The sequence below is a fragment of the Hippocampus zosterae genome, chromosome 18 (genome assembly GCF_025434085.1).
Source record: "Hippocampus zosterae strain Florida chromosome 18, ASM2543408v3, whole genome shotgun sequence".
In the NCBI taxonomy this organism is placed as follows: Eukaryota; Metazoa; Chordata; class Actinopteri; order Syngnathiformes; family Syngnathidae; genus Hippocampus; species Hippocampus zosterae.
Window position 1 is genome coordinate 3,394,632 of NC_067468.1, and position 13,081 is coordinate 3,407,712.

The window sequence follows — 13,081 nt, forward strand, 5'->3', positions numbered from 1 at the left end:
CTGAAGCCATATTGATTTTCACTTAATAGCACATGTTTCTGTATAAAATTATCAAGTCTGCATGAAAATAATTGTTCTAATATTTTTGGGAATTGTGGTAAGAGTGATATTGGTCTATAATTTGGAAACAAATGTTCTACATTTTTTATAAATTGGAATGAATTTAGTAATTTTCATTTTTGATGGAAAGATTTGAATGACAGGTGTCATATATATGGAAATGTCGGACTACAAGTTCTATAATCTGTTTTACTATTCTCATATCAATATTAAAGCAATCAGTTGACTTTTTATTTTTAAAAGTTCTGACAATATTTAATACTTCTTTGATTTACAGCAATAAGGAACATTGTGGAAGAGTTTTTTCCATGTACTGATTCTATTTCAAACCAGTTTATTCGTACAGGAATTTATTTTGCTTGATTACTACCGATAATAACAAAATAGCGTATTTTCCACACTAAAAAGTGCACTGGATTATGAGCCGCGCATTCAATGAATGGCCTAATTTGTATTTTTTTTCATATATTGGATGCACTGGATTATAAGGCACAATCTACAATGCATCCACTAGATGGAGCACTCCTTACACTCCTTACGTTCAACTCGAGAGGCGTTCATGACCGCCTCTGAAAAACCAAAATTAACGATTACTTCAATGAAACTACGAAAATTGAAAATACTACAGAAAATCAAGCAAAGAAATCACAAAATTAATTCTATAGCCCTCCCTCCCCCCACAGAATTTATTTTGGCATTTCCTTGAGTGTAGCTCCAACACAACAATCAAATGTCAGTAAAATGTAGGAGACTGGACTGTCCTAGGGGTGTTTTTTATTTATTCCTTTGTTGTCTTGTATTCACAAACAAGGCAATTACAAAATAAATTCTGTAGTGGGACTATAAAGTTTATTTTGTGATTTCCTCGCTTGATGTTCTGTTTTGATTTGTTTCAATTTTCGTCGTTTCATTGAAAGAATTGTTAATTTGTTTTTCGGAGGCGGTCATGAACGCCTCTCGAGTCGAACAGAAGAAGAGAAGGTACCGAGACGGACAAAGACGTACATGTATTTGTTGAGACTGTTAAAACCATTAATAAAGTGTGTGTTTAAAAAAAAAACAACAACAGCACCACAGCTCTCCTTTTTCAAACCCAGCCCAGTTGGTCAATGCGGAACACTCAATAGCAGCTTCTCCGAGGTGGTGGTCCACCTCATAATTTGTCCAGATCACTTGGTGTAGAATCTGTACGGCGACATCCAACTGGGCCATCGTCACCTTGCCCCCTCTCCAAGCTGTGGAGTGCGCAGGACAATGAGAAGAAGCGGCAGTCAAACAGGCCAATGTGTAGTTCAAGCAAATGCAAGAGTATACAAAGAAGTTTCAAGTTGAGTTTTAAACATTTCTATTCAGACAATGGCTCTTAATTTTCAAGGCTAGTGCATTCCAGAGCATTGGAGCACTAATAGAAAATGCTCTTGAACATGTGAACTCCTTTTTGACTCTCGAAGATGAAAACAATTGTGATCGGCAAAAATCGTGTTGGCAGGTCAGGCTTTTTAAAGGGGATTGTGATCAGCCTGAAAATTGTGATTGGTGCAATCCTATTATTAGCTGAATGATGGTTAGAATTAGCGCTACTTTGCTATTATTATCACCACTGTACACTGCTACGTCTCGCAAAAAAAATGAGATAAAGAGTTGCGAGTGCCTATGAATGGACAAGACTTTCGAACCGAGCAGTTGTGCTGTTGTGTACAGGGTGTCTCCCAGTGCTTTATAACCTTGGCAGGCCACATAGCTTTTCTTGCCCCCAAAATCAGACTAGGCCAGGGTTCTAAGCTGTACAACTTCACTTTGAACGCACTGCCCTGTTTTGCTGCATTTGCTTTTTCACAGTGGCTGTGTGATGGGCATGCATGGAGTCACTGATAAACAGGGACAGTAACTCGTAGAAAAAAACATCCGCTCTCTACGTACATCCAGCCTTAATGATTACTCTGCAAACTTTTTTTTCAAGATGTCAGATTTCAATCTTTTTACTGCAGTGGGAGCGTAGGTTTACCAGCTTTTCCTTGGAATTTGTCGGAAGTTGCTGCGCCACGGTTGTGCGTTCCCGGATGGATAGATGGCACTGTTTTGTAAAACGAAAGCACCAAGCACCATGGATTTGTTGATCTTGAATTCTCACGCAGCTGCTCAATTCCCATGGTCCTCCACCACGTAACTGAGAGCTTCCAGTTTCAACTGTGCTTCAACTGTCTCTTCATCGGTGCAATTTTCGGGGGTTATTAGCCAAACTGATGTTGTTTAGCACAATGCACATACCAGCACTATATACATCTACTCTGGGTGTGCCTTTGCCGTCCTCTTTCACGCACAGCCTAACCCCCTTTAACAACCACATGCTGTCCTCAGTCACATCCACATTTCCTCTATATAACAAGCGTGTCGGCAAAACATCAGTCAGTCAACCGTAGCTCTTATTGAAGTTACACAACGTTCACAACTTTTGAAACTCGGTGCACACATAAGGCGTCCCCGCATTATTTGGCCGCCTGTCCATTTTGGAGAAAATGTCAGACTTTTAAGAGCGCCTTGTGGTTGTGAAAATACAGTAACCAGTTTTCAACGGTCGTCTGAATACTGGGTAACACCCACGTAAAGTTGTACTTGATTGGAATAGGTGGAAGAATTCTGACTTGATGTCATGTCATAGCGCTCCGCTGCAAGAGTTCAGCATCGTTTCAATTTGGACAATTCCGTTTCCAAGTGCGATTCTGATTAATAAAAAATATATAGTAGTACTTTTTTAAACAAAGCTTATGAACTTCTCTCTTCTTTCATGAACTTTTTACTGTTTGTGAAATTTAGTATGAGTTACTCAAACGGCCATTTTCACCCAGTATTTAAATTTTTCATGAGAGCTTCATTTTTGAGAACCTCAAGAAAATACAAAAATGTGGCAGTGACACAAAGTATGCGAGTGAAAACACATTCATTTGCGACCTACGAGCCCCTAAGGTTTTGTTTTGTTTTTGTTTTTCTGTTTGGTTTGTTTATTGAACATAAAACATATACAGTAATAATTTGACAGAAAATAAGGTAAATAAAATAGTAAAAAGGAAAGAGAAATCATTCATCATTCAACACAGTTATTATGTTCAAGAGAGTAGGAAGAAGTAGAGAACTTATCTAGTGCTACCCCGTGTTATGTGTTTATATGTAATAAATCATTTTTATATCAATCAGAAAAGAAAGAAAGTAAGAAGAAAGAAGCCTCCATTAAGGCTCATACTTTACCCTTAACAGTGATTTTTTTTTTTTTACAACTTTTGGTTTGTATCGGGATTTTATACAGTACATACGCACTCTTGTGTTAATTTTCTCTTGTATTCATAATGGATATTTCAATACCTTTCTCCATTTATCAACTTAGTTCTGATTTATCATTATATTTAATGTTTAGAATTTATCATTTTAACTCTGATTGATGTAGGTTGTTTGTACTATTTTTTGTTGTTTTTGGACTCGGCGAGCGATTTACTCATTTTCAGGTCCGTTTCGAAATTATTCCACAGATTAACACCTTTGATAGATACACTTCTTTGCTTGATGTTTGTTGTTGTTTTGGGTTTTTTGAATAAGTTGGTACCTCTTAAATCGTAGCTGCTTTCTCGAATTTCGAAAAACTTCAGAATGTTTTGGCAGAGCAGGTTATTGTGTGCTTTGTACATTAATTGGGATATTTTAAAGTCAACCAGGTCATAAAGTTTCATCGTATTTAATTTGATAAATAGTGGATTTGTGGGTTCCGTATATTTTGATCTATTAATAATTCAAATTGTTTTTTTTTTGTAGTTTGAGAATAGGGAGTGTGTTTGTTTTGCAGGCATTTCCCCATATTTCCACACAGTAGGTCATATATTGCCGCTGTTGTGAAAGCGCTATATAAATCAGCATGTATTGTATTGTATTGTATTGTATTGTATTGTATATATGGTAATAATAATGAAGAGTATAATGTGTACAAAGATCTCTTATTTAGCACTTCCTTGGTTTTGTAGAGGATCCCTATGGTTTTGGCCATTTTTCTTTTTACGTTATCAATATGTGGCTTCCAGCATAGTTTTGAGTCTATTACTAATCCGAGAAACTTGGTTTCATACGCTCTTTCTATCTCAATTGAGTTTACCATAATTTTAGCTTGGTGTTTGATTGGTCTTGTGCCAAAAACAATTAACTCTGATTTTTTTTCAGGTTAAGTGACAATTTATTTCTGTCAAACCAGTTTTTAAATTTGTTTAATTTGTTTTCTACGGTTGTCAAAAGCTGTTTCAGATTTATTCCAGAACAGTAGAAAGTTGTATCATCAGAAAAGAAGGACACATTTAAATTGTTTTGAGACCTTGCAGATATCATTTATATATAAGATGATTAGTTTTGGACCAAGCACTGACCCCTGAGGAACTCCATGAGTGATTTTCAGTTGATTTGTTTTTTTATTGTTGAGCTACACATACTGATATCTGTTTTCTAAATAACTTTTTATCCATTTATAAGATACACCTCTAATGCCATAACCTTCTAGTTTTTTCAATAATATACTGTGATCTATTGTGTCAAAAGCTTTTTTTTAGATCTAGGAAAACCCCAACAGTAAATTCGTTGTTGTCTATATTAGTGGCTATTGCTTCCACAAACTGAACTTCAGAAAATTGATGATTGTTTGGAAGAACACCATGGGTTCTGCCATTTGACAGTCACAGGGAACCTGGTGGTTAAAATAAGTCACCCAAACTATGCAGTGTTACTGTTGAGTTGATCAAGATATTACCTGTCAAGCATATTAATTCATGAGTCTTAACAGATGAAGTTTATATCTTTTTTGATGACTTGTTTGTTTTCCAGCAACTAGAGCTCATCACACCTTTTCAACTATACTTCAATCCAGATTTGATCCTAAGGAATTACCAAGTGAGTAATCAAACTTGATGATAATCACAGTTGTTTAATTTCTTGGCAACATAAAATGTCAAACCAGTCACAAATGTTAGTGCCTGTATTTCAGGAAAATATTGAAAGGTGACATTTATTTACTTAACTGAGGGGGAATGTTTACTTCCACCATTTTGAAAATGGAAAATAATTGGAATGTAATATTTGTCAAAATGTTGGTGAATCATAGTTTCAGTACCGGTATCGTGGTACATTATGCAGGTGTCGTATAACATAACACTAATCCATCCATCCATCTTCTACTGCTTATCCGGGGTCGGGTCGCGGAGACAGCAGTTTGAGCAGGGAAGCCGAGCCACTTCTTCCAGCTCTTCCCAGGGGATCCTGAGGCGTTCCAGGCCAGCTGGGCGACATCGTCTCTCCAGTGTGTCCAGGGTCGTCCCTGCCTGTGGGACATGCCTGGAACACCTCACCAGAGAGGCGTTCAGGAGGCATCCTAATCAGATGCCGGAGCCACCTCATCTCGCTCCTCTAGATGTGGGAGAGAAGCGGCTTGACTCTGAGCCCCTCCCAGATGACCGAGCTTCTCACCTTATCTCGAAGTGAGAGCCCAGACACCCTGCGGAAAAAACTCATTTTGGCCGCTTGGATCCGGGACAACGTTCTCTCGGACACGACCCATAGCTCGTGACCATAGATGAGTGTTGGAATGTAGATCGACCGGTAAATTGAGAGCTTCGCCCTTTGTCTCAGCTACCTTCTTGACCACAACAGACCGATACAAAGTCCGCATAACAGCAGACGCTGCACAGATCCATCTGTCGATCTTCTGCTCCCTCCTGCCATCACTCGTGAAGTACTCTGCCCACCGATTTACAACGTCTCGAGTCGAGGTCAGCAGTGCGTATCCCCACTGTACTCAGTGTTAATGGTGCACTGCTTCCCCCTCCCGAGACGTGGATGGTGGACCAGAATTTCCTCAAAGCCGTCCTGAAGTCGGCTTCCATGGCCTCACCGAACTCTTTCCACACCCAGGTTTTTGTTTCGGCAACCACCGAGGCTGCGTTCAGCTTAGCCAGTCGATACCCATCAGCTGCCTCTGGGGTCCCACAGGCCATGAAGGTCCGATAAGACTCCTTCAGCTTGACGGCTTCCTTGACTACTGGTGTCCACCAGCGAGTACGAGGGTTTCCGCCACGACAGGCACCAACCACCTGATGGCCACAACTCAGATTGTCCACCTCAACAATAGAGGCACGGAACATGGTCCACTATGACTCAATGTCCCCCGCCTCCACCGGGGACATGGGAAAAGCTCTGTCGGAGGTGGGAGTTGAAACTACTTCTGACAGGGGATTCCACCAGACGCTCCCAATGAACCCTAGCAATACGTTTGGGTCTGCCAGGTCAGACCGACATCTTCCCCCACCATGGGAGCCCACTCACCACCAGGTGGTGATCAGTTGACAGCTCCGCCCCTCTCTTCACCCGAGTGTCCCAAACATGCGACTGCAAATCCGATGATACAACCGCAAAGTCAATCATCGAACTGCGGCCAAGGGTGTCCTGGTGCCAAGTGCACATACGGACACCCTTATGTTTGAGCAAGGTGTTTGTTATGGACAATCCGTGACGAGCACAGAAGTGCAATAACAAAACACCAATCGAGTTCTGATCGACGCGGGTGTGGGCGGTTCCTCCCAATCACGCTATTCCAGGTCTCACTGTCATTGCCAAAGTGAGCGTTGAAGTCCCCCAGCAGAACAAGGGAGTCCTCAGCAGGAGTACTCTCCAACACCCTCCAAGGACTCCAAAAAAGGTGAGTACGCTGAGCTGCTGTTTGGGTGCATATGCGCAAACAATAAGTCAGGACCCATCCCCTCACCCAAAGGCGGAGGCAGGCAACCCTCTCGTCTACCGGTGTGAACCCCAATGTATGCCCACACCTGCTCTGCGCCTCTCACCGTGGGCCACTCCAGGGTGGAAGAGTGTCCAACCCCTCTCGAGAGAACTGCTACCAGAACCCAGGGTGTGTGTGTAGTAGGCAAGTCCGACTATATCCAGTCAGAACTTCTCTACCTCGCACACCAGCTCGGGCTCCTTCCCTGCAAGAGAGGTGGCATTCCATGTCCCTCGAGCAAGCTTCTGTAGCTGAGGATTGGACCGCCAGTTTCCCCGCCTTTGGCTGCCGCCCAGCTCACACTGCACCCGACCCCTTTGGCCCCTCCCATGGGTGGTGAGCCTATGACAAGGGCAACCCACGTTGTCTCTTCGGGCTGAGCCCGGCCCGGGCTCCATGGGTGTACGCCCGGCCACCAGGCGCTCGCCAACAAGTCCCACCTCTAGGCCTGGCTCCAGACGGAGGCCCCGTTGACCCGCGCCCCGGGCAAGGGAAATGTAACTCCATTTGTTTTGTTCATCATAAGGGATCTCTTTGATGGAAAGCTGATTGTTGAACATCAGATTGATGTGATCTAATTAGACAGGAGAAACCTCTTTAAAAAAAATTTCACTTGAGAAAATGTACAAAATGTATGCAATGTGTTGTTTGTGGTGTGTAACCTCTCTCTTCTCTTTTTTTTGTAGGTATGGCGACTAATAACAAACTTCCTATTTTTTGGTCCAGTTGGCTTCAATTTTCTGTTCAATATGATATTTTTGTATCCTTTTCAGTTTTCAGTGTAATTACATTGTCAGATCCGTAATACATTCATCCGTTTTCTGAAACGTTCATCATCACTATGTCGCGGGCATGTTGGAGCCTTTCCCAGCTGTCATTATGCAAGAGGCTAGGTACACCCTGAACTGATCCCCAGTGAGTCATCCGTAATTGTGCATCAATAATTGAGAACCAAGTGTTACAGGGAATAAAATTAAGGCTCTTCCAGAATCATTCAGATTGCTAAATTTTTAATGCCTTGTTCACCAAGAAGGACAAATAGGAAATGTATGTGTGCGGAGCCCCATCCCTGCCGTCAGAGCCGCGGCGCTGGGGCGTGAAAGCCGAGTGCGCAGTGAAGGTTCGTCTGTGGCGTTGCGCGTCTGTAGGGAAATAAATATCGTGCAATTCAAATATGATAAAACACTTTTGGATTCATGGAATAGAGTTGATTGCGTCTGCTGCATCTTCGACCAAAACACTGAATACAGTCCAAAACAGGTTAACTCAACACAAAACCAACACAAAATGATTAAAAGGGAGTGAAAATACAAATAACAGGGAAAATTAGCACAACGATTATAACCAGCTGCCAACTCACAAGTTCCTCCTTTCTAGATGTACTTTAGATCCACAGTGTGACAGCAAGCAATAATTGTCACCCTCATATATTTTTATATGCATTTCTTGAGCTCTTTAAGAAATGTCGTCCCCTTCCTCAACAATTTGTTTTTAGATACAGATACTGTCGTATGCTGGAGGAGGGCTCTTTCAGGGGTCGAACAGGTGACTTTGTTTTCATGTTCCTCTTTGGTGGACTTCTGATGACTGTATCCTTTTCACTGAGATTTGGGCGGGTCAATTCAGTTTATTTTACAAATGACAACGTGGTTATTTCATTTTTGCTCTTTATTCTAACAGTCTATGACTTTCAAAAAATAACCAAATAATTGTGTATTTCTAAAATAAAAAAATATATATCTCATATAACTCTTGGAATTAACGGACATGTAAATAATATGCAAGTTCCATTTTGAACAGAGCACAAAGGTTGCATTTAATGGTGGTTTGTCTCATGAACGCTGATTACTTGAACCTAAACCCTCTAACACAATTTTACTTATTTTTTTTAATTCTCCAGTAAATCCATGTTCTGTAGTGCTTGTCTCAAAAGGTCGTGTGCAAGTTGGAGCTGAGATGGAGGCGACCCTTGGGGTAGTGTCTTCTTGCGCTATCAGGACTAAGCCTTCTTAAAATGGCTTCAAAGCCGATTTTGAGTGCCATCTAATGACATCTGTGAAGTCTAGCTCCAACAAATTATACATAACAGCAACCATGGTGATCCCTCACTTATTGTGGTTAATGGGGACTCGGACCCGGCCGCGATAAGTGAAAAACCACGAAGGAGAGTTTGCTCCCCCGCCCCTAGGAATTTTTGTGGAAGTGTATGTAGATACCAGCATGTTTAAAATACAGTATTATACTTTACATATTTTGAGACAAAGACTACAACAGTACACATATTTACTTAAATCTTTAATTATAAAACCTTACACAGTAATTAACAGCATTGCCTTCTGAGAGAGGCGAAGAGACTTGTCTTAGTGGCGTAGAAGGCGACTCTCACTTCACGCTCTGACGGTGTAACTGCCGTTAGCTTCCAGCTAGCTCCTGGCCAGCTATCCCCGCGCAGCCGATATGTTTATGATAAGACAATTAACTCATTCAATCCCAGCCATTTTCACTGGAGCAACCCCCTCAATCCCAGCGTTTTACTGGATTTTGACTGATCTTGCAAGGTCCACAGAATATTTGGTTCGAACGCTACATAAACATGGAGCGTACCAAAATAAAATTTGGACTCTCTTCTTTCAGCAGAAAACAAAATTGTTATTTTATCTTTCTTCAGCAATCGGCATTTCAAAATTGCTAAGTTTAATGAAAATTGCGATTCCTGGACAAAAAATTTAGAAAGAGACCTGTTCTTGCTTCATGGGCATCTGTGTCACAGCCGTAATGGGGTAAATGCTAACTGTTTGTTCCTATGCACCAAATAGCAACTCAGAGTACCCACCCTTTTAAGAGTCCTTGGAGGGTGTGCTAGAGAGTGCTCCTTCAGGGGACTCCCTCATTTTTCCGGGGGACTTCAATTCTCACGTGGGCAATGACTCTACAAACACGGACACCCTGATTAGGAAAGGACAGTGCCGACTCTTCCTACTCAGGAAACTGAGGTCTTTTGGGGTTCAGGGGTCACTCCTTAAGACGTTCTATAACTCGGTGGTGGCCTCGGCCATCCATTATGGCATTGTCTGCTGGTCAGGCAGCATCTCAGCCCGGGACAGAAAGAGACTGGAGCGACTGGTCAGGAAGGCCAGTTCTGTCCTGGGTTGCTCCCTTGACACTCTGGAGGAGGTGGGCAACAGAAGAATGCTAACTAAGCTAAAAACTATGATGGCCAGTCCCTCCCACCCCCTCCAGCCCGCCTTGACAGCACTTGGTAGCTCCTTCAGCCAGAGACTGTTACACCCGCGCTGCAAGAAGGAGAGATACCGACGCTCGTTCCTACCGACTGCTGTCAGGCTGATGCATAAAAAGTAACAATCATAATAATAATTAAATGATGTGAAGGAAAATTGTAAATAGTACTGCGATTTATCCATTTTGTGTTCATATTGCATTTAATTGAAAGATGTTTGTTGTTTTTTTCTCTTTCTTCTTTCTACATACATTCTTGCTGCTGGAGGCTGTAAATTTCCTCAGTGTGGGACGAATAAAGGATATCTTATATTATCTTATGACAGTGAGACCTGAAAGTGAGCTGTCAACTGCAGACCCAAAAATATTGTGACGGTTGCCAGCAGATTCTGAGAGGCGTCTCTCAGAATCTGCTGTCAGAATCATCTGCTTATTCACGGCGACATAATGCTGCATTTTAGATACATTTGTTCTTAAACTGTGACGATTTACCCCAAAAAGTACCTGCAGGCTTGGCTATGACTAGATCAAACGAATTTGGGAGGTTCAATACTTTTCATTGCTTTTTTTACACATTGTGTATCAACAAAATGTAGTTGTTCAAATCTAAAATAATAATATTTGGTATAAAATTTTTTGGTATTAAATAGTTCATGTTTTGGAACCTGCTTAATGCAGTCTTTACTCTCAACATGGTTCAAAACAAATATTTTTTTTTTTCAGGTTCTTTAACGTGATTTCAGATATTTGGAACTTTTGTGAGTTTGGTGTTCTTGGGCCAAGCATTCACAATAATGTTGGTGTACATATGGAGTCGAAGAAATCCAAATGTTCGGATGAATTTCTTTGGCCTTTTGAATTTCCAGGCACCCTTTCTGCCTTGGGTGCTGATGGGATTTTCACTTCTGCTGGGAAATTCCATCATCATAGATCTTTTAGGTATTTATCACAATTTTCTGCAATATACTGTGGTGAATGATATCTCTTCACATTGTTGAAATGTCTTTTGCCTTTCTAAGGTATCGCTGTCGGTCATGTATACTTCTTCTTGGAAGACGTCTTCCCCAACCTGCCAGGTGGTGGAAGATGGCTGAAGACTCCATCAATAATGTGAGCTGTGAAAACATTTTGCCATTTAAAACACCAGAAATTGAGTTCTTGTTAGGTTAATGCTTGTAATCTGATGCTAAGAACACACCAGGAACATGAAGACTCAGGAGACAAGCATGGTTGTCTTTCTTGCAAGAGAGAGTGTGCTAAAACATATCTCGGTTCACAATCTCGGAGCAGCTCTCCAGCTGACTCTGCCATGTAAACCGTTACAGGTTCCGGGACAACTCTGAAGTCTCAGTGTTTGTCTCCTTGCATTTATTGGAAGGATGTCTCTGATACACGATCTTCTAACGGGTGTTGGGAGTATTTTCACATTCCACAACAGTTTCAGTAAAGGAGAGTTTCAATGAGAACACACAGTTCATTCCTGAGGTGATCAGACAGCTTCTGCTGGATGTCGGTGGTCCGCGAACACAGCTTGGGATCTCCCTCACATGGTGTCCTGGGGTTGATGTTAACTTCTCACAAGCAACAGTTAAAATTACCTGGATGTTTTGCAGTCGTAAGCTGAGCTATCAACGTAGCACGAAGAGTCTGAAGTACCACTTAATAGGCAAGCACACAGCTGATGTGAGTACTCCGCCCCCTCGTCTAAGACAGACAGCTATGGATAATTTCAAAGCGAAGAAAATGGATAACACGACGAAGAACAAATTTGCTGAAGCCATAGCTAAATGTATGGCGACTGCATGCAAGCCTGTCAACATTGTCCATAGCTCGACCTTAAATTGATCATTTTTGTGAATCGTCTGAATCCGTTGAGAAAATTTTAGGGGGGGTCATGTACCTTATCTTCGAGTTTTCACGAGCTCTCCCGATCAGTCTTTCCATCTTCCGATTGTAAACAGCCCTGCGATTGGACGTGTATGATGTCTTACTTGTTGTGATTGGTCGCTATATCGGCAAATGCAAATCACAACCAATCCGTTTTCGCCTTCCTAAAACCATTTCTCGCGAATGCCGAATGTTATCGAGACTTGTGACGAAGCTAAAGTGCGTCAAATAGATGCGGATCTGAAAAACATGTTTCGATGGGACTGGTTGGATAGAAAGCTGACGGTGTCCCCAGTAGAAACAGTAAAGAGGAACCATTCTGCTTGTGTCGGATTTCGTGAAAAAGCTCGATGTCGCCGGTAAAGCTACGTGTACAGTGTGTGACGATGTCATTCTGTACGGATCGAGAGGATGGAAAGCTTTACAGAGTCACACAACCTCGGTGAAACACCGAAAACAGACATTTCTCCTGAAAAGTAACTACTCGATCTCAAGCGCTTTTCGACAGCCTGTAGCATGTGTAAAAACAAGAGGAGTTGGCTAAAAAGAGAGTGGAAAAAGACGGAGAGGATCAATAAGCTTTTAGCGCTTGCTAAAAAGCTTAAAATGAAGAGAAAATAAAGTATTCTACCTCATGAAACTGTATATTGTTGTATATACTGTAAATAGACATCCACTTTATATAATAAAATACATCCATAAACCATATATAGTAAACAATGTGGGACTTCACTATCACTATATGAGGTAAGAATCAACAGCTTTTTATCACATTTACACAACACTTTATGAATACAAGTAATGAACAAATCTTAAATATGGCAGGGAATGTTTTTCCTTTTTTAGTGTTGATTATGAGCAGCAAATTTGAAGTTACATATTGGTGCTCACAGGAATGCATAAGCAAAATTGCACACATTCTCACTTGAAAGAATAGTGAACAATCTTGGTATTTTTTTCTGTTCAAGTTTCAAATAGTGTGTAAATTGAATACACTTCATCTTCAGCATGTTTCGTGCCACTTTTGTAAGTGGCCACACCCCCGTACAGGCCACGCTCCTTTCCGATTTTTCCATCACTAGCCATTGTCATCCCTGC

At 41.4% G+C, this 13,081-nt stretch overlaps 1 protein-coding gene across 3 annotated transcripts in view; it reads left to right on the forward strand.

Moving 5' to 3' along the window:
* Positions 1-13,081, forward strand: part of derl2 (derlin 2) — a 76,031-nt gene that overhangs the window by 51,127 nt on the left and 11,823 nt on the right. For all 3 annotated transcript variants that reach the window (XM_052050144.1, XM_052050143.1, XM_052050142.1), the window contains 5 exons: positions 4,912-4,977; positions 7,546-7,619; positions 8,355-8,448; positions 10,840-11,035; positions 11,116-11,206. In XM_052050144.1, coding sequence (XP_051906104.1) covers positions 4,912-4,977; positions 7,546-7,619; positions 8,355-8,448; positions 10,840-11,035; positions 11,116-11,206 — 521 coding nt within the window. The remainder of the gene's footprint in view (positions 1-4,911; positions 4,978-7,545; positions 7,620-8,354; positions 8,449-10,839; positions 11,036-11,115; positions 11,207-13,081) is intronic.